At 33.6% G+C, this 21,238-nt stretch overlaps 1 protein-coding gene across 5 annotated transcripts in view; it reads right to left on the reverse strand.

The window, feature by feature from the left end:
• Positions 1–21,238, reverse strand: part of SPAG16 (sperm associated antigen 16) — a 952,656-nt gene that overhangs the window by 480,628 nt on the left and 450,790 nt on the right. For all 5 annotated transcript variants that reach the window (XR_012374325.1, XM_073879053.1, XM_025892134.2 and 2 more), the window contains one exon: positions 17,025–17,168. Coding sequence is in view for 4 of the 5 variants with exons in the window: in XM_073879053.1 (XP_073735154.1) it covers positions 17,025–17,168 (144 nt within the window). In the remaining variant the exon portion in view is untranslated. The remainder of the gene's footprint in view (positions 1–17,024; positions 17,169–21,238) is intronic.

Genomic DNA, 21,238 nt, shown 5'->3' on the forward strand with positions numbered 1-21,238 from the left:
CTTTCTTTCTCTCTCTCTCTCTCTCTCTCTCTCTCTTTCTTTCTTCTGTCTCTCTCTCTCTCCCTTTCTTTCTTTGGTAAAAAGTCAATACTAGTCAGATTTTCTGTCCTTTTATGTGCTAGCCAATTCCATTATCAGCTATGTCCCTACATTTCAAACGAGAGTTTTGTTCTTCGAAAAAATTTAATGTCATTTACCGCCATTAAGTCTGCACCTGCTTGTAGTTGGATACTTTTACACAATGTCAAATCTGCAAAGCTTTTTAAAGTAAACTCTACTGTGGTATTTTCTTAGTTGGTTCATCAAAGTTAGGACAATTGTCAAAAATATCTTGACGAGCCTTAAAGCTATCTTGTTTAATATTCTTAGTATAAGATTTCAGATCAGGCTCAGATATCACAGTTTCCCAAATGTTTCAAAATAATGTCCTGGTCAATATTTAATGTAACTACAGTAGGTCTTATGAATTTTGTGTCAATCTAAGGTATCAAATACATGGAGAAAAAGGAATTTATAGTTATAATAATATAAAATTAGAGTAATTCCTAATGAATACACATCAAATCATTTTTATTTAGTGTCAAAAATGATGGATAGGGAAGATGTTTAAGGTATAGATCTTGCTTCTTTCACATTTGGTTTTAGTCTGGAGGTGGTATTTAGTATTCAGACCCCTGGAAATGTTAGCACTTGAAGGACCTCATTCCTGAGTCCAGTCCCTTTTGTTTTAAATCTAAGCTCCAGAAGTGTCAAATAAAAATTCCAACGTTAAATTGGTATGAGAGGAAGAACAAAGGTTGAACTCTAATTCATTGCAACCTCTTAACTATGTTCAACAAAAACTTCTAGTTGTTAAATGCAAGAGACATATTGATTGCATATCTTATTTCATGAGTTGGTGGTATTGACCTTGTAATTTAGCCCTCTTTCACGCATCTCTTCTTTCCTGGCTTTCTCAGATCCATTCTGTCTTTGCTCATTTCCTGCTTCTTGGCACCTCCTTCATGGACTCTAATCTCTTGTACTCACTTCACATATTCTGATTCAATTAGTTCATCTAACCCCATTCAACCCCTACCCCTCCCAAAAATGGGGCTGTCAAATAACTTGTCACTCAAATTGGAACAATATTTACAGTAAGAAGGGGTGCCATTAATAATTCTATAAGGAAAATAGGAATAAACTGGAACTTTTCTGAACAAACCAGGATGCATGGTCATCTCATCCATATAAAATGATGGAATACAAAACTGGTTTCAATTCTCTACCTCTTCCTGTATCCAAGACTTGACCCTGTAACTCTGTTAGTGTCCACCTTCTCTCACTCTGGGCTTTGGCCAGTAGAATGAGAAGGAAATAATATTGTGCCAGTTCAAGCTTAATCTTCAAGAGAATGCAAACACATTGGTTTTCTGGCATAGCTAGGCTCGCTTATCCTTGCACTTGAGCCTCTGTGTGAGAACACACCCAGCCTAGCCCTTGGGAGTAATGTGAGAAATATGTAGGGGGTGAGACAGGTAGGAGATTTTGAAGGCACTCCAGCTGACACCATCAGAAGCTGAGTCATCCAGCTGACTTGGCCTAAAAACAGATATATGAATAAGCCCAGATGAGGGAGATCTTCCCAGATACGAGCAATATTTATTGCTGACCCACAAAATTATGAATTGAATACATAATTCTTATAGTAAGCTAAAAATATTTGAGGTGGTTTATTATGCAACATTACCGTGGCAGTAGATAACTCATACACTAGCTCAAAATCTCTCTCCCGAGATTCCAGATTCACACACTAAGTATCTACCTGAATGTCCCACAGATGTTTCAAACTCAATAAACCCCAAATAAAATTATAAAATTTTCCACAAATGTATGCCTTTACCTATATTCTTTATCTCATAAATCTAGTTTTTCAAGTTAAATTCTCACTCTTTTCCAATTGCAATAAGAGGGGCTATTCTTACTGAATTTATCTTTTGTATATCTTTATAAGTCACTGTTTTCTTCTATCACCACTCACTGGGCCTTGGCTCTCAATCAGGGCTCTTGTAAGAGAATTAAGCCCTAATGGTATTTAAAAAAATAGAGTCTCTTTAACAAGGATGCCAACCAAATTAAAATAGAAGTATATTTAATATATCACTAAGACTTTTATATTGCTTACATTACAATTTATCAGTAACAATACTTAAGTATGAAAACCTGCTACAGTCATGTCACTGCCTTTATAACGGCTATGGTTATTCTATGATTGTGCTGAGCATTTGATATAGTTTTTAAAGAGAGCTGAAAATAAATAGAATAGTCATGCCATGGGCCAGTTTGCCCATATGGATGTAGTCCCACTGCACATTTACATCAAAGCATGTTGTAGATGCAGAATGACAACTTTTGACCTGAGGGCTTATGTTGCCTTTCAAGGTGTTAGATCCTATCAATTAGAATGCTTTCATATATATTATAATGCCTTTCTGAGGTGAGAACTATGAGCTTTACTGATATTTGTGAAGCAACAAAATTTTCTAAAGACTGCAGTAACCTGCCAAGGTTTCCTCTGTAATTTAATCAGGCCATCAATCAGCAAGGTTAGGTCATACAAGCTAATATTTCTTTACAGCTTAGATACAGTTGAATGATTTTTGGTTTAACTAGAGGCAAAATGTTAGTTTCTAATGACATTTAACAGTTCTTGGAGTCATTATTTTGACAGCATCTATTTGACCTGAGAAACTTCTTGCTTACAAAAATAGTCTCAGGGCAAAATTTGCTTATATAAAAACTCAAGAATAAAAATGACCTCAAAGGTCAATTTTAATCATCTATTAAAAATAAATATGGGCTTCTGAGTTAAGATGATGACATGGATCAGGCTTCTAACTTTCCCCAACCTGAGTTTATAAGAATGACCAGGAAAGGATGAAAATTAAGAACAACATGCTGTAAGTTTGAAGACTTGGAAATGTCATCAAACGCCCAAGATTTCAAAAAATATTTGCTAAATATACTGCACGCCAAATTGTTTGGAAGAACGCATAATAGTCTGGTTTGCAGTTTCCCATCCATAAAAGAACAACAACATTAAGAAGTACTTAGAAAAAAAAAAAGCCTAGAAAACCCCACGAATACCTCTTCAGAGGGAGAGAGGAATTTATAGACTAGTTGTCATAATACACAGAAGGTCATTGCAGCAAGGGATGTTTTTCTGGATCAAGTGTCTAAATTATAAGTAGAATACCCAGTGGGAGCTCCCTCTAGATCTGAATGGGTCATAAAATCTCAGAAGTAGGCATTCTTTTTTAGCAAATGTTTAAGAGAAACAGAAAGCACATGAAGCCTTAAGGCTTCTTTCTGGAAGGGGCATACAAAAATAAGTGGATAGTCAGCATACTTAGACTAGTTTCCCATTGAGTTATTTCTTCTTCATCTTGTTTTTTTCTTTAAACCATAAGATCTTTAAAATGATGCTAAAAGTCAGAAGAATGGGACAATTATAAAGAATCAAAGAAAGTAGCTCTCTCTAAAATCTATTCACTAACAAGAAAGGAAGAAAACAATTAGATAACTACTGAATCCTATTTGCCAAATGTTCAAGACCACTGAGCATCAAACAACTTAGCATCTATGAAGTTAGAGAAAGTAAGGTAGGAAAAATCCAAAATGAGGATCATGCAATGTATTAGGGGATGGGACATTTATGAAAATGAGATATAGGGGATGATAAACTCCACTGAAGGAAGAAATTAGAAACTAGAAATAATTTCTATATATGTTGAATATGTATATTGTTAAGTTGAATGTATCAGTTCCATGTATTCAAATGTCTGTTAAGTGGATAAATACCATCTGTGGCTCATCTATCCAGAAGTGTTTATAAGAGAAAGACTGTAGCAGCTTCTGAGATTGGTCAGATAGGGCAAGTGTCAGTTTCCTGAATATGCATCAGCAACTAGTTGAAGACTCAAGGTGCAGCTCAGAGTGGCTGCACCAAGAATGTGACTTTTGAGCTATCTCACTCTTATATCCCGGGTCAGGGGGGAAAAAAGGTGGATGTAAATTGCTGTGTTGTCAGGCCTGTTGAGTATGAATCCATGACCCAAATATATTATATATGTGAAAATGAATATTTGCCTGCCATGCAACCAGTCAGATTGGAATCAAACCTTGATGTGTAGTAGAAACAGCAGGATTGCATGCAATGACAGCTCTATGGCAGTGAAATGAGGTATTTTCATATTGGCCCAATTAAAGCCCTTTGAGGGTGGACCCCAACACTGGCAGTGGCAGGTGACAGATGTGGAGACAAATTAGAGACCTGGAGAAAAAAGAAGGTAGCAGAGGCCACTGCTACTTTCAGGAGAATATGAAGATCAACCCTAAACTGAGTTACATGTATGGTACTTCATTGTTTACAGACAAGTAAAAGAACCATAATTACAGGTCTCTTCCATAGAGTAATGAAAATTATAATTATCAAATTAAAATCTTCAAGGGAGCTACAAACAAAATAAGTTCAAGGTAAAAAAATATACAAATATTTTTTAACTTCACCCCTGAGAGAACAGTGAAGGGATAAATTAGATGAAGTTGATAAAAACAGATGACAGACTTAAGAAATCAAATAGAATATAGGAGCAATGTCTGAAACAAAGAACAAAAAGATGAATCATAAGAAATAACGATTAAAATATGAATAAAAATGCCTTGAATTAGACACAAAGATTAGAGTCTACATTTTTCATTAAAAATGTAAAAAATTTTATTTATTAAGAGTCATTGAATTGGGGCACCTGGGTGGCTCAGTCAGTTAAGCATCCGATTCTTGATCTCAGCTCAAGTCTTGAGCTCAGGGTTGTGTGTTCAAGCCCCATGCTGGAGTGCCACAGGCATGGAGCCTACTTCCAAAACAACAAAATGAGTCATTGAATTAAGAAGTACTATGGGTCAAAGCTTGAAGAAAATCCAATAATCACAAAGATGTGAAAAAAAAAGAATATCTTGAAAATTGGCATAATGATACCACCAATAAACAATATCATCAATGGACCATAGAGTTGTTTAAGCATCTGATATCAAAAGAAGTCTCTGCCATAAAGATTAATAATAAAAAAGAAGTTTGATTCAAACCTACAGCTCATGTTGTTTCTTAGTGGAAAGAAAAATAGTTATGTCCCTTTGTTACATTAAGAATAAAATAAGTAGTTTAAATAGTGAAATTTAAGAAAGCAAGAATCATTAAACAGGAGAATAAATGGTAAGGTGAAGGCTTTTACATGCATTAGGGCAAAGACAGAGCCATAAGAATAACGGGATTGGTAAATAATGCTACATAAACTTTTGGAAAGATTTAATATCAAACAAGAACAACAAACCATAGAGAAAGATATTTATCAAACAAAAACATCATAAGCAAAAATTTATTTGAAAATTAAGTGTGGGAGATTTTATGTATTTCTAACATAAAATGGTTATATTTAACAAGTAAAGGGTTCTTATAAAGAAACAGAATTTTTAAAAATAAAAAAATGTTAAGGAAGTTATTCACAAAAGAAGAAATGCAAACAGCTAATCTACAAGAAAAGATTAGTTTTACTAATAATTTCAGTTTTTAGTGATAATAACATACTCACTATACATCCAAGAGTGTGAAAAAAAATTAAAATTCAGACTTTGCAAGAATAGGTACTCACATACTATTGAAGGGAGTATGAATTAGTACAAATAGAATATTACATATATGTTCTAATTTAATATACCTGTAGTTCTATATCTAGTGTAGTTTATACATAAGGTAGAACGTGTGTGTGTGTGTGTGTGTGTGTGTGTGTGTGTGTGTGTGTATGTATTTATTGCAGAGATTAAACTGGACATCCGTTTGGGTGAGGATTGTACACAAAAATTATTTCATTTTTCTTCTATGTCTGGAATGATGTTCAAAATATTAACTATCAATTTAAAATTACCAAATGTGTAGCATTACTTTTATTAAAATATTTTTAAGTAGAAATGATTAACTTTTATAAGAAGGATATATGTTAAGCCCTTTAAAATTTAATAAAAGTGACTCTATATCTGCCTATCATACCACCAGGTCAGGGTTTTGATAAATGTCATTTGTACATATACCTACAATTTTTTTTATTAAAATAGAACTTTATTGAGATATAATTCATATATCATAAAATTCACCAATTTATAGGGTAAATTCAATGGTTTGAATTATATTTACAGAATTGTATAACCATCACCACTATTTCATCTGAGAATTTTTTTAAAAGATTTTATTTATTTATTCAAGAGAGAGTGAGCGAGAGAGAGCACAAGCAGTGGAGCGGGGCAGAGGCAGGGGGAGAAGCAGACTCCCCACTGAGCAGGAAACCCCTTTGTGGGGCTTGATCCCAGAACCCTGGGGTCATGACCTGAGCCCCGGAGGCAGGCGCTTAGCCAACTGAGCCACCCAGGTGTCCTCATCTGAGAATATTTCTATCACACCCCAAAGGAAATCCATTAGTTTACTCCTCATTTCTTCTTCTTCCCAGTTCCTGGTAAGCACTTACCATAATGTTTTCAACAGTCATTCATGTTGCAGCATGTATCAGTATGTCATAGCTTTTTATTGCTGAAAAAATATTCCACTGTCTGGATATAACACATTTTCTTTATCTGTTCATCAGTTGATGGACATTTGGATTATTTCCGTTTTTTGGTTATCATGAATAATGCTGCTATATAAACATTTGCATAGAAGTTTTTGTGTGGACATATGCTTTTAATTTTCTTGGGTATAAACCTATGAGTGGAAGTGCTTGGTCATATGGTAATTGTACATTTAACATTTTAAAGAAGCACCACACTGTTTTTCCAATGTGGCTGCAGCATTTTATAATCCAGGAAAGTCCAGTGAGACCCATTTCTGACTTCTTTTTTTTTTTTTCCCATTTCCGACTTCTGATCTCCAGAGCTATATGATAAACTTGTGTTGTTTTTGTTACGTTTGTTGAATTTTTATGTTTGTGGTAATTTGTTGCAGCAACAATAAAAAAACTAATACAAGACCCAAAATACACGAAGCAAAAGTGACAGCGTTAATGGAAGAAATAGACAATTCAACAATAACATTTGGGGACTTCAATTCCTTAATTTTAATGATAGAATAATTAGAAGAGCAACAGAGGAATATAAAACTTTACATTGTAAACCCATTAGACCTAACAGACATCTATCAAAGACTCTACTCAACAAAATCAGAATATACATTCTTCCCATATGCACATCAAACATTCTTCAGGATAACATGTTAGTGAATTTAAAAAGCCTCAGTAAATTTAAAGGAATTAAATCATACAAAGTATGTTCTTTAACTACAATAGAATTAAAATAGAAAACAATGACAGAAGGAAATTTGGGAAATTCACAAATAGGTGGAAATCAAATAGCATACTACTGATGGGCCAATGGCTCAAAGAGGAAATTTTATAAGAAAAATGAGAAAATACTTTTCTATGAATGAAAACAAAAACATAACATACTAAAACTTATGAAATGCTCCCCATAGCATTGCTTAGAAGGTAATTCATAAATATAAATAGTACATTATAAAAGAATAAAGATCTCAAATGATACCTAACCTTCCACATTAAGAAAGTGAAAAGGAACAAAAGAAATCCAAAGAGAGCAGAAGGAAAGAATAAATATTAGAGTGGAAATAGATGAAATAGAGAAAAATATATAGGAAATCAACAATAAAAGTTGGTTCTTTGAGAAGAGCAACAAAATTGACAAATCTTTAGTTAGACTGATCAACAAAAAGGAGAGAAGAATCCAATTATTACAATCAAGAATGAAAGAAAGGGCATTACTACCAAAATTACAGAGTTAAAAAGATTATTTGGGAAACTATGACCAACATGGCAATAAATATGGCAACAATGTGGCACAAATTCAATAACCTAGATGAAATGGACAAATTCCTCAAATCGAATTAGTGTTCAAAACCCTTCCACAAAGAAAAGCTCAGGACCAGCTGGCTTCACTGGCAAATTTTGCCAAATCTTTAAAGAATTAATACCAATCCTTCACAAACTCTTCCAAAAAACACAGGGAGAGGGAACATTTCCCAACTTATTCTGTGAGGCCAATATTGTTCTGATTTCCAAACCAAAGACATCATGAGAAAACTATAACCTATATCTCTCTCTTATGAATGTAGATGCAAATATCTTCAACAAAATACTAGCAAACTGAATCCAGCAAGGTGTGAAAGGGTTACATATCATGACCAAATAGCATTTTTTCAAGGAATGTAAAGTGGTTCAGCAAACAAAAATCAGTCGATAAAAAAGTCAGATAAAGACTACATGACCATTTCAATAGTTGCAGAAAAGTTATTTAATAAAACCCAATACCCTCTCATGATAAACACACTTACAGAATTGAGAATAAAAGGGAATGCCCTAAATCTGATCAATGCATCCACAGAAGATCCACAGTTAACATCACATTTAATGGTAAAAGAACAATTTCCCCCTAAGATCAGCAATAAGACAAGGACCTCTGCTCTTGCCATGTCTATTCCATATTGTTCTGGAGGTTTTAGCTGAACAATTAGATAAGAAAAATAAATAAATAAAAGGCATCCATATTGGAAAAGGAAAATTATCTTTGCAGGTAATATGTGAAGATAACACGTATAGAAAACGCAAAGAATTCTACCAAAATTTTAAAACTAATAAATGAGGTTGCATATTGATAGAAGATGAATACACTAAAATCAACTGCATTTTTAGACCTTAGCACTTAACAATCTGAAGATTAAGAAAGCAATTTTATTTACAATAGCATCAAAATGAATAAAATACTTAGGAATCAATTTAACAATACTAGTGCAAGACCTGTGTATTAGTTTTCTTGTTATCTGTGCTATAACATATTACCTCAAAGTTAGTGGCAAAAAATAACACAAATGTATTATTTTCTAACTCTGGAATTCTGAAATAAGTTTTATTGGACTGAAATCAAAGTATCAAAAAAAATGGGTTCCTTCCAGTGTCACAAACATACACATACATACATGCACACATACCATTCATTATTAATGAGATCATCTTATCAAAAGAACCCCAAGCCTAATATTCTTCATTTGTCATGAACCTGTAAAATATCAAATTTTCTCTGAATATTACCATGAGAATAAATTTCACTCAAAGCCCAGTCATAAGGGGAAGCACTTCTAGAATGGCAGAATAAGAATCTTTAAAAATGTCCTCCTCCATAAAAGCAGAGAGAACACTGGCAAAAATTGCTACAATCTTTTTTTTTTTTTTTTTTTTTAGAATTTAACCAAAGGCCTGTACCCATCCAAAGAATATTTATTGGAGAAAAATTGCCCCATTCCCATTCTTCTCTCCCCAGCTCTGCAGTAGCTTTGAAAATCAACTGCCTCACAATCACGGTGGCTACGAAATCAGCCATGGTTCTAGCAACTAGAGGTGCAGAACAAGTTTGGAGATCACAAAGCCCCATTCTCAGATAAATGCCATTATTTGTACTTTCTGGAAGCCCCCTGGAAATACCTCTATGCAGAGCTTGTTTTTATTTGACCTGAATCAGAACTTACTCTGTATGAATAGATTATTTGCCAGGGCATTTATAACAAACAATTAGCAGTATGTGTTTAATATTGCAGCTGCCAGAGGCAGCAGTAAAAGTTAGTCAAATAAGAGGTTGACCAAAATTCTTAAACAGAAAAGCAGAAGAATTAAATGTCCATAGGCACTTTGAAATATTGCCATATTCCTAGGAATATCAAAGGACACATGCATTTGGAGAGATGCATCAGAACCTAGAAAAGACTTGAGGAGAATCTAATCTCTCACCTCTGGCTGACCTTGAGGACTTGTGCAAGTGGGAAGCAAAGGCTAAGGCATTCTGTAAACTCCAACAGTGTTGAGGATGTGTCCCAACATGCATACAGAGACCCTTGCCAAAGACTGGATGACTTATTGATTCAAGGCATTTAACCAGGACCTTTCCCATCATTATCTAGATAAGCAGACTTCTGTGGCCATACACAACAAAGAATATACACTTTATTGAATTATTTCAGGAAAGACACTAAGAAACACAAATAACAACAAACAGCAACTATGACAAACCCTGGAGAGGAGGAAATGTGATTTTCAAACTTTCCATGTTACTTTAAATGTCAGGTTTTCACCAAATTTTTATTTTCTTAACACTTCTCTCTATGGTGATCACATATTAGTTTAAAATTAAATAAGTGTGCTATTACTTCTAAAGCCTATCTCCTTCATACAAAGATGACTTACTATATTAAGAAGGAAAGCATAATATATACCTCATCAAAGAATATAAAGTAGACCAACCATTATCATTTAACAGGTATATCTCAAAATCATCTTGATAAAAATCTACTGAGGTTTCCAGATGATCAAAGTATCTACCTCTAAAGCTCAGGAAGAAGCAGGACGCTACAATCTTACGGAAATTGTACATTGACTTCTTCATTATGCTTTGAAATTTGAACTCTTGACTCCATGTTTCCAGCAAATAAAAAAGGTTATTCATGCTTCTGTTTTTTTTTTAATAACTAAATGATATACTTGTCAAGGAACTTTCACACTATGGTTTTAGGCACCATATAAATACACAAATAAATAGCTTGTACAGGGAAGAGAGAGTATGAGGGATTTTGTAGAGGCCTATTTATTCACAATTCACAAATCAGCTTATAAGGGTAGAAGTTATGTTTAACAGGATGCTTTCAGGTCTATTTCTGCCTCAGGCAATGAACTCAGGAAAAAAAATGCAGCACTCTGAAATTGTTTAAACCACTAATCCCAAATACTTTCATTTTATAGAGATATTTGGGAAGATACATGCTGTTTCACGTAATAAGCTCTGAGCATACAAAAGAAAATGTAAGCATCAGATAACTGGACATTGTATTTGCCTCAAAACTACCTGTCATTGGTATAGTTCCCTGGTTTGGGAAAAGAGTAAATAGTATATTATTAAGGTAGCATAGTGTGTATTTTATTGATCTATTAATATTAACCTGGAGACTGATATGCAATTCTGTGTTTCAATTGCCCAAAGCTAGTCTAGATGGACCAACAATAATAAAAAGATGCCTGTGGATATAGGTCAAACACTATATGCTTTACATTCGTCAAAAAACAAACTAAAAAAAAAAAGCTACTTTAAAAAGCTTTTGTTTTTGGTGTTTCTAGTCAAAAGATATTTTCATCCTAAAACATAATCTGAAACCTAAAAAACCTATGAAATATGCAGAATTCTTTCTCTCTTCTTTAAAAACAAAATATGGTAAGTTTATTGGTATATTTTAAAAAACATTTAGTTTTCTAAGAGCTAAGAGTAGATATACATACATCTTTTCACAGTATGTTTATTTTTAAATTTATAAATGTTTTGATGTTTAACTTGGCAAGAACTTCAGACATAATGAAATATGATTTGATAGTGTTTTTCTAATGGGGCTTGGTGAGACCCAGACATCACAGCATACTCTTCCTTTCTCATCCCATTGTGTTTAAGGCTACCAGCTTTATAAAAAGTTTTGAGTTATCTCTAAGTTCTCAAAATACATGAAATAAATGAATAACAAATAATAATAGGTAATATTTATTGAGCATATATGCACCAGGCAATAGTATTTGTGTTTTTAACATACTATACCATTTAGCCTTCATCATCAACCTACAAAGTAGGTATTATTACTATGCCCATTTCACAGAGAAAACTGACAGGACTAGCAAAGGTGAAACTGGGATTCTAACATGGGCAACCTGAAGCTGATTCCATGTGTCAGTGATTTAGAGTAGGACGTCTACCCTGCACTGAAGTATGCTTAGTTTCTACTTTGTGGCACTGTACATTTCACTCTTTCAACGGTGCAATACCAACACACATCCTCTGCATTGTTCCACTCATTCACCATTTTCAGTAACTGATGAATCTCTTTCACAGCTAGTTCTTTAGTCTACCCTGTAATTGCAAAGGGTGCTTTACCTTACCAATGTATGATTGCCATCTAGTGGTAAATATGTAATAATAGCCAGTGCTACAGTGATTAGTTACCTATGTCATTCCTAAAAATTGTCTTGATACACAAATCCTGCTAAGGAACTAAGAAACTTAGATACAAACAAAATCAATTCTACTGTAAACAACTAATGGTAATGACCAGTGTGTATATAGTATTATTTTGAAACAATACAGCCTTTGGGAGACTGGCCCTTTGTGACAAAAGTTTTTAAATGCCATCAGTTGTATAGTCTGTATAATATTGGCCCAATGCTTATAATTAAAAGTTTTCCACATACATTTTCTTTTGTGAGTTACAAATATGTTAGAAAATGCCAGTGTTCAAACTGTTGTAATAAAAAATAATCATTATCATTAAAGGAAAGAAAAATATGTGGCTAAAATTTATTGAGAATAAACAACAAGTAACTAAGCTTGCACAGATACATGAGAGCCTCGACAGGACTTGTTCCTATGTTGATTTCAGGTATTTTTTTTTAAATATTTATTTATTTGAAAGAGAGAGAATGAGAGAGAGAGAGAGCACATGAGAGGGGGGAGGGTGAGAGGGAGAAGCAGACTCCCTGCTGAGCTGGGAGCCCGATGCGGGACTTGATCATGACCTGAGCTGAAGACAGTCGCTTAACCAACTGAGCCACCCAGGCGCCCAGGTATTTTAGGTATTTTTGACTGTTTGCTTTTATGTTCCCCACTTTGCCCTATTACCTGTAAGCATCCATTCCTCTTTTGATCTATCTAACTCCATGGCATCCAGATTCTACATTCACCCACCATATTTTCTTCGTTTCCCAGCTGTTCCAAAATCTATTCTCCTTGCCAATTCCAACACATGAGGCTTAACACTATTTGCAAACATGTGTGCCTTAAGTACAGATGCTAGATTTTTATCCAACCATTTAAAAGTACTTTTCAATATTTATCTACTATTATAACATACTAAAATGTCCTGAGTTGAATCATTTATGTTTTCCACACTTTTCAAATATAAATCTTATTTGGTCATTATATATTGCTTTTTTTAAACATATGACTGAATTCCATTTTCTACTTTCTCTTTAAAAGTTTTGCGTCTATAATCGTGAAATGGGCCTATAGTTATGGGGGGGACTGCATTTGTTCAGTTTAGAGTTATGTATTTGCTATATTTTTAAAACCAGCAATAAAATTTCCTTATTTTCCTTGCCTACAAAGAATTCCTTGAACCTAAAAATTGATTTTTTTTAAAGTTTTAAAAACTCAACAAATAGAACTGCTCAACATGGGAATGCAAGGTAGAAATTCCAGAACTCCTTTTTTTTTCCATTGTTATTAATCTATTCTGGGTTAACATTCCATTGATTCAGTGTTGGTAATGTTTACTTTTATAGAAATCATTATTTTATCAAAAGTTCCAAACGTGTGTGTGTGTGTGTGTGTGTGTGTGTGTGTGTGTGTGTATATATATACAAAATGTACCTATATTTTATCTCTGTGGCTTTAACTCCTCCCAAATCACTAAGGTTTATATTTCTGTCTCCTCACTTCTTTTTTTCCAGTAGTTTTTTTGAGGTATCTACTTATATTATTATAGTTTCTTATTTTACCATTTTTTCTCAAAAAACCTTTTAGATTAATACATATTCACTCTTTTTATTCTAATTTAATTTCTATTTTTCATTTATTCATTCTTTTGCTCTTCTACATTTTGTTGACCAGTTGTATTTTTTAATTTGAATATATAATTCATTTATTTTCTCTTTTTTTGGTGTGTGTTTAATACTAAAGCATTGAAAGCTATGAATTTTACTCTGACTACAGCTTTGGTTACATCTCATACATTTGGTAAGTATTGTGGTAGTGATTGTTTACCAACTAGGTAGTAACAGTTTACAGTCCCTCTGTGACACAATATTCATTTATTTACTTTTTAATAATGCAAGTTTTATTTTATTTTAGTTATTGATTTTCTCTTTTTATTAAATCTTGCTCACAAATTACAGATTGTATAATATCTATTCTGAAGAACTTATTTACACTAAATTTTTGGTGTAAGATTTATATGGTTAAAAAAAACCAACAATAAATGATTTCAAAGAATCTATATTTTCTCTTCATAAAGTATAAAGTTCAACATATACTACTAAATACACTTACTATTTCATTAGTTCCTCTAGTTTCATTGTAATTTTGTTTACTTGACAGATTAAAAACTGAGATAATCTTTGACTCTGATGACTATAGTTTTGTCAGAATCTTCCCTTATTTACCAGATCTTTTGTTTTATATATTTCCGCATCATATTATCTAAATCCTCAAGTGAGAAGTCATCTTCTCATTTTATTTTTTTCATCTGTCAATCCTTCTTTGCCTGATATTAACATTACTATGACTGTTGCCTTTATCGTTTATGCATTGAAGAGGTCTACTATGGCAAAGGAAATAGGACAACAAAGACTAATTTGGGTAAGTCAGGGTATACCACTGTCATATCACAGAGGACTGACCCCCAAAAGAAATTTGGGTTATGTCACTGTGGAAGAAGAGACACTGCATTGAATGTCATAGTAATCAGGAAGACATCCAACCAGAAGTTACATTAAGTTACATTTCCTAGTTGCAGCTAGGAACAACTACAATTAAAAATTAAAATGTACAAGTTTCTTATCCTATGTGAAGACACAGGTATGTGTCAGTATATAGTGTGTCCACTCTGAGCCTCTTCCAAGGGAGCAGAATCAAGCTGATCACACAGATGGGGTCTGAGAAAGACTATAATTGCATTCACTAGTCAAAGATCCAACTAAATATTGAAGTATCCTATTTGAATCAAATTTATTTTGTGTTTAATTTTTAATTATAGATGAGTATATAGAGAAATAGAAAAAAATTACCTTCAACAATAAACTATTTTTTACTGATCAAATTACCTAAACCATAAGAAAAATCAAATGTCACAAATTTAAATTTCAGAAAGTATAAATTTCAACAAATTTTAAAACATAAACATTATATATATATACTAAATAAATGTATTATACATATATTATGTGCATATGGGCATCAGTGTTAATTCACATTATAAATTTTTTGAGGTTTCAAATATAAACTTTTTATGAATTGATTTCTATCCCAAATATAAAAGAGATTGTTTTCTTGTTGTTTCTAATAATCACTTATTATTTTTCATTAATTCTACAAAAAGAACACTGGCTATTCAGTATCTCTCACTTCAAAACATTTAAGGTTAAATATATTTGTTTCTCATTATTTTTACCCTATGTACTAGAAAAAAAAAAGAGTGTAGCTGCATTTTACTACAATTCTGCCAAAGAAAGTACTGAATGTAAATTCATATTATGAGTGAATAATGATGTATTTCACCTCATTTTAATTTCAGTAATTGAGTGGGAAAACAGGAAGATCTATTAAAAGGACCTTGTGCTGGTCAAGCACTAATGAGAAAATCTCTGAGTCACTGGCTGCCATGGTAACAGGGTATTATGGAAATCTGATTAGCATGCCCAGCAGCTACAAAAGTGATAGACTATACTACTAATTGCGTTGTCTCTGCTAGCCAAGACGGGCTTTATGTTCCTAAGGGGTGAGGAGTGGTGTGAATCTGTTTATCTATATACCAGATATGAAATGTTTAAAAATTAGGTTCACACACCTAGTACCAAAAATAAATTACACTTTGAGGAGCATTTCAAAAATTAAAATAAATCAGCTCACTTTTCTCATTAACTCACAAATTTCTGAACAATTTAGTTTATTTTTATTTAAATCTAATTTCATTGGCATTTGATAAGACAAAGTTTAAAAAGAAAGGGAATTTTGTGAAAACAAAATTGAAAATTTTGAAAATTTGAAAATAAATCAATAGAATCCTCCTAAGAACAAAATTTCCCAATGGAATGGTTTAGAAATTGTACCAAGAACTGAGTCTCCAAGAGTACCTAGACCAGAGAGTGTTAGAGCCAGATGCAAGAGTATTTACAAATGTTAAATGAACGATGAGCAAGAGAATACAGTCAGGATTGCGGGTAGGAGTTGCCCCCAGGAACAAGTGTGGGCAGAGCTTTCTGCCACTAGAAATAACATTATCTATGTGTTTAACAATGTCTTTACTTCTGTGCCCTTGGCCTCTGGGTACCAAAATATAGTGAATTCTGCAATTACAGGGTTCGATGCTTTCACTTTTGCTTTGTTATCTTTAATATCTTGAGTGTCATTAAATTTTTTAAAGAAATTGATCACTGCCTTCTGATTCTTTTTGGTAGATAACTTAATTCTAAGAGGAAAAGCTGCAAGATTAACAGAAGCAAAGCAAACACTGGCATGTATTCTTGACTAGAAGTCCATGTGCCTTGTCAGAGCTTGTGTGTGCAAGGAACATTAATAGTGCTTGTCCTGGGATACTTACTACTTTTGTTAAATGTGTTCCAAATGTTCCAAATATCAAAAGCATTCAATCTAAAGTCAATATAATGAAAGCCAAAAAAAAGCATTTATCTACGTGTCTCAAAATTCAGTGGAGGGTGTGGGGTTCCAGAGAGAAAAGTGTCATCAAAGCCAGCAAAGTATAAAGTTTCATTTATACAAGATGACTAAGTCCTAGAGATCTACTGTATAACATACAGTCAATAATATTGTATTGTATACTTAAAAATTTCTAAGAGGGTAGATGTTATATTAAGTATTTTATAATAAATAATAATAATAATGTGGGTGGGAGGAAACTTTTGGGTATGTTTATGGCATAGATTATAGTGGTGGTTTAAGGATGTATACTTATTTTCAAACTTACCAAGTTTCATGCATTAACTTTGCACAATTTTTTGTATGTCATTCATACTTCAATAGAGTGGTTAAAAAAAAAAAAAACAGTAGAGTGACAAAACAGAGTAAATAAGTGTATTCCTGGAAAGAGTAGGCAGGTTCAGGGAGTTGTGTGTACCGACCTGGGATGGAAGCAGCACTTGGAAAGCCAGTCAGTGTGGCCGAATCCTGTGAGAAGCACGTTGCCTTTGGGGAGCCCCACCAACTTCCAGAGGCGGTCCTCCCCACAGGTGACTAGGATGTCTTTACGGGGGTGCATGATGATGCTGCAGAGGGAGAGACAAGAAAAGAGTGCTATGGAGAGATAAGAGCAAATGGTTCCACATTTCGAATAAATGAAATGACAGGGGTTATCCCGTCTCAGCAAGGCAGGACCGCTCGCTGAGTGTTGGCTCGGGAATCAGAAGAGCCAAGTTCTATGTCCTGGCTATAGCTCTAATGCTTACAGGTTTCTGATCACCATCAATCCAACAAACGTCACTGGATCTCAGATTCCTCATTTGCAAAATAAGATGATTCATTTAGGTGAATATCTTAATCCTGATTTGAAAACAATAATTCTGATTTTCTTTTTACAGAGGAAAATTTATGTCAGTGATAATTTGGTGTTAGGATATTTGGACCAGTAGCCATGCTTATTATAGAAAATCAAGATACTTTTCAGACTACAGTGTATCTTAAATCAGGCATTATCCAGGAAAAGATCATGAATCATAACCACATTATCATAGCTCTATAACAAATACTATAAATGAAACATTAACTCCATGGCCCACTATCTACACAAAGTGAAGAAGCTCAAATTCTAAGCTAATTTTGCCACTTAAATTGGCTTCAGTCAATGCACAGTACACAAATTACGGTAACGAATTCAGGATGCATAAGGCAATTCCCACTCTATAAAGGCATAGAGGGAAATGAGAAGAAGTATGTAAAATTAATGATTAACACATTAAGCAGTATTATTTGAACTGGGCTATGATCATTGTGGCTATTTCAATATTGGAATTAAACCATTCTAAAATCAAGAGTCTACAAGGTTAATGCCTTATATTTTATCTATGGCAATGCTTTAATCTTATTTATATAGAGTTTCATCTATGCTTTACAATGTAATAGGAACAAATGTGCCCAATGTTAAGCACCTATTAAAATACCAGCCTATATATTACCAACAAATTGTTCAATTTCAACATAACCATCTCATATCAAAGACATAATGCATTTACTTGCCTATATAGTGAAGTAAAACAAATAACTTAAAAAATAAAAATTACACATTAATTTCTCCTGCTGTCCATTCTATGAATGGCCTTGTTCCTTTCTTCTGCTATACAGAATTTAGGAAATCAATTTCCCAATGACATCATGGTCTCAGTCCACACCTACATCGTTGACTCCAGGTCTTACATGAGAGCAAAATTTTCCCCATTATGGATCCCTTCCAGTAATACCATTAAATCCCAAAATTTGGGGCTGCAAAATTATGTCCTTGCATTAGACCTCTACGGTTTTGGAAATCTGCTGGGGTCAGTCACTGTTGGAAATATTCAATTTACAGGCATGTAATCACTACAAGCAGGACCTTCTTTCTAGTGAAATACTGCTTCATTTTTCTCTAGCATTCTGCTGCTCAGAATAAACACAAAAGGGAAATTAGTCATTTTGTAATTTATCACAATGTTGGTTTGTGACTTTCAGAAGGCCAATTCAGGAAAGGAATTTATTACAGCTCAAATGTGGCTCAGGATACATTTATAGAACTTAATTAGAAGAAAAATATGATGAGAGGTAAAAAATGTCATATTGAAATGAATTCTATATTCAAACACACATAAGAAGGCAAACCAAATCCTTGAAGCTACTGAGTATGATATATGTTGACTTGAAGCTTTCCTGGCAGACACGTGCACACTTGACTATATGATAAATTACCCTCTTTAAGTAAGATAACTAAAATCATTGATGTCTTTAAGGACTTTGAAAGATAAGTTTCCAAAATGACTTTTGTGAGGGAGTTATTTGTAGAAGTTAAGGAAAAAATATAAACACAACCTCATTGGTAGTTAATCAGTTTTGAAAGTGTTTTTCAGTTTTGAAAGTGTTTTTCCAGACTCCTTCTGATCCCTTCTAATTTGGGGCCTCCTCCAAACCACCTGTAATGTTTACTTTCACTTTGTATGGTCTGATCCTACTCATCACAGTCTCTGGTTTCTTTGCTCATATAAACCTTTTCTAACAATGATTCTTTTTTTTTTTTAAGTATCTCTTATCTATAAATGAGTTTTCTTGTAATCATTCCGGACAAATTTTGATCAAGCACAGATATTCCATTTTTAATGGAATTTTTTACCTCATCCACGAAATGGTCTTTTTAAAAATATATATTTATTTATTTGAGAGAGAGAGAGAGAGTGCATAAATGGAGGGAGGGGCAGATGGAGAGGGAAAGGGGAAGCAGACTCCATGCTGAGCACAGAGGACCCTGAGATCATGACCTGAGCCAAAACCAAGAGTCAATCACTTACCCAACCAAGCCACCCAGGAATCCCCATCCATTAAATGGTCTTTAAGTGAACAGAAATATACCCAGCATATATAGATGAGAATGTTTTCATAACAATCAATCAATACTTATTATTGAATTAGTCACTGAATAAGTATATCAGCAAAGACTGGGTCATAGTAATAAAGACCCCCGATCAAGACCGGCAAATCACAACTCAGATCACTCTGTGTGGAAGATCAAGATTGGGAACACAAGTTAAGGGCCACGGACCAGAAATATTTCCAAGATACTTAAGTTCAGTGTTATTACCAAACTCCACAGTGAGGCACTGGTGTCTGAAATCTTCCTCCTCTTCCTCATCAGTTAACAGTAATGATATCTAGCACTGTATGAAAACTGAATGTGCACCAGAATTTATACTAAGTGTTTACTTATCACATGTAGAATAAAAGCTCAGGAGAGCAGTGGGTTAGGCCTGTTTGTTTGTTGTGTGCTTGCTGTATACTCAGCCCCAACAGCGACTGGCACATGCATAGCAGTTATTCCATAAATTTTGTCAAGTATCTGACTGAGTGACTGACGTTGGTGCTATAAGTTTTGTTATTTTATGACTAAGTAAACAGAGGTTGAGATATTATATAAGTTGTTCAAGTTCACATTCAGTAATGGATGGAGGCTGACTTTGAACTTAAGATAGTCTCATGATTTTGGGGTTCATGATTTTAGCGACTTCTACTTAGTATTAGTCTTTCATAGTTCATTATTTATATGTGTGTATTTTAAACATCAACAATTCTTATTACAGAAATTAATGATATTATCATTTCCCATAAATGCTTAAGTCATTTAGTCACTATTAACACTATGTCATATAACACTATTGTATAACATACAGTCAATAATATTGTATTGTATACTTAAAAATTTCTAAGAGGGTAGATGTTATATTATTTTATACTAAATAATAATAATAATGTCGGTGGGAGGAAACTTTTGGGGATGATAGGTAACACATCTAGGAACTGTCAGTGTATATATCAGAATTGGGTACTACTTGACATGTGAATGTCTTAAAGGCTTTAGTGGACCCCACCATTTACAATTAAAATGCTCTGGTGCTGTAGGGGAAATCAGGTGAGTAGCATTCTCTAACAGTCCTGTCTGCATTAGGCTTCTGTGATGATGTAGTATATGTTGCACTTAATAAGATCTTTATTAAATATCTCATTCTCTTGTGCTACTATTATGAGACTTGTACTTCAAGCTGTCAGAGGGCACTGAGTTTTTATCCACCTATTTTCATATTGCACTTTGTAAAGAAAAACGTAGAAGGATGTTTAGCAAGCATTGATTCCACAGGCTTTTAATTCATTGAGAATTTCCCCAGTATATTCAAGTTTTATCATTCTGCTTATCTCTCAATTAGTCTTTTGAAGAAGTTGAACAACAGGAGAAATAATGAACACTTTATAGGATTCAGTTTCTGATAACAAAATTACAAACATTAACTCATTTAATGGTCATAATGCCCCTAGGAGTTAGGTCTACAATTATACCCATTTTGCAGATCAGGGAATGGCACACATACAGGTTAAGTGATCTGCTCAAGGTCATGAAGCCAGGAAGTGGTAGAGTGAGGACATGAATATGAGTGGACTGTCTACAGAAGCCATGTCTCTCAGTAGAGTGAGCTCAGAACCTCAACTGCCTTTTTTCTTTCTTTTCTCTTTCTTTCTTTCTTTCTTTCTTTCTTTCTTTCTTTCTTTCTTTCTTTCTTTCTTTCTTTCTTCTTTCTTTCTTTCTTTCTTTCTTTCTTTCTTTCTTTCT

The sequence above is a fragment of the Callorhinus ursinus genome, unplaced genomic scaffold (genome assembly GCF_003265705.2).
Source record: "Callorhinus ursinus isolate GAN/ISIS: 27379988/994484 unplaced genomic scaffold, GSC_fseal_2.0 scaffold2, whole genome shotgun sequence".
Classification (NCBI taxonomy): Eukaryota; Metazoa; Chordata; class Mammalia; order Carnivora; family Otariidae; genus Callorhinus; species Callorhinus ursinus.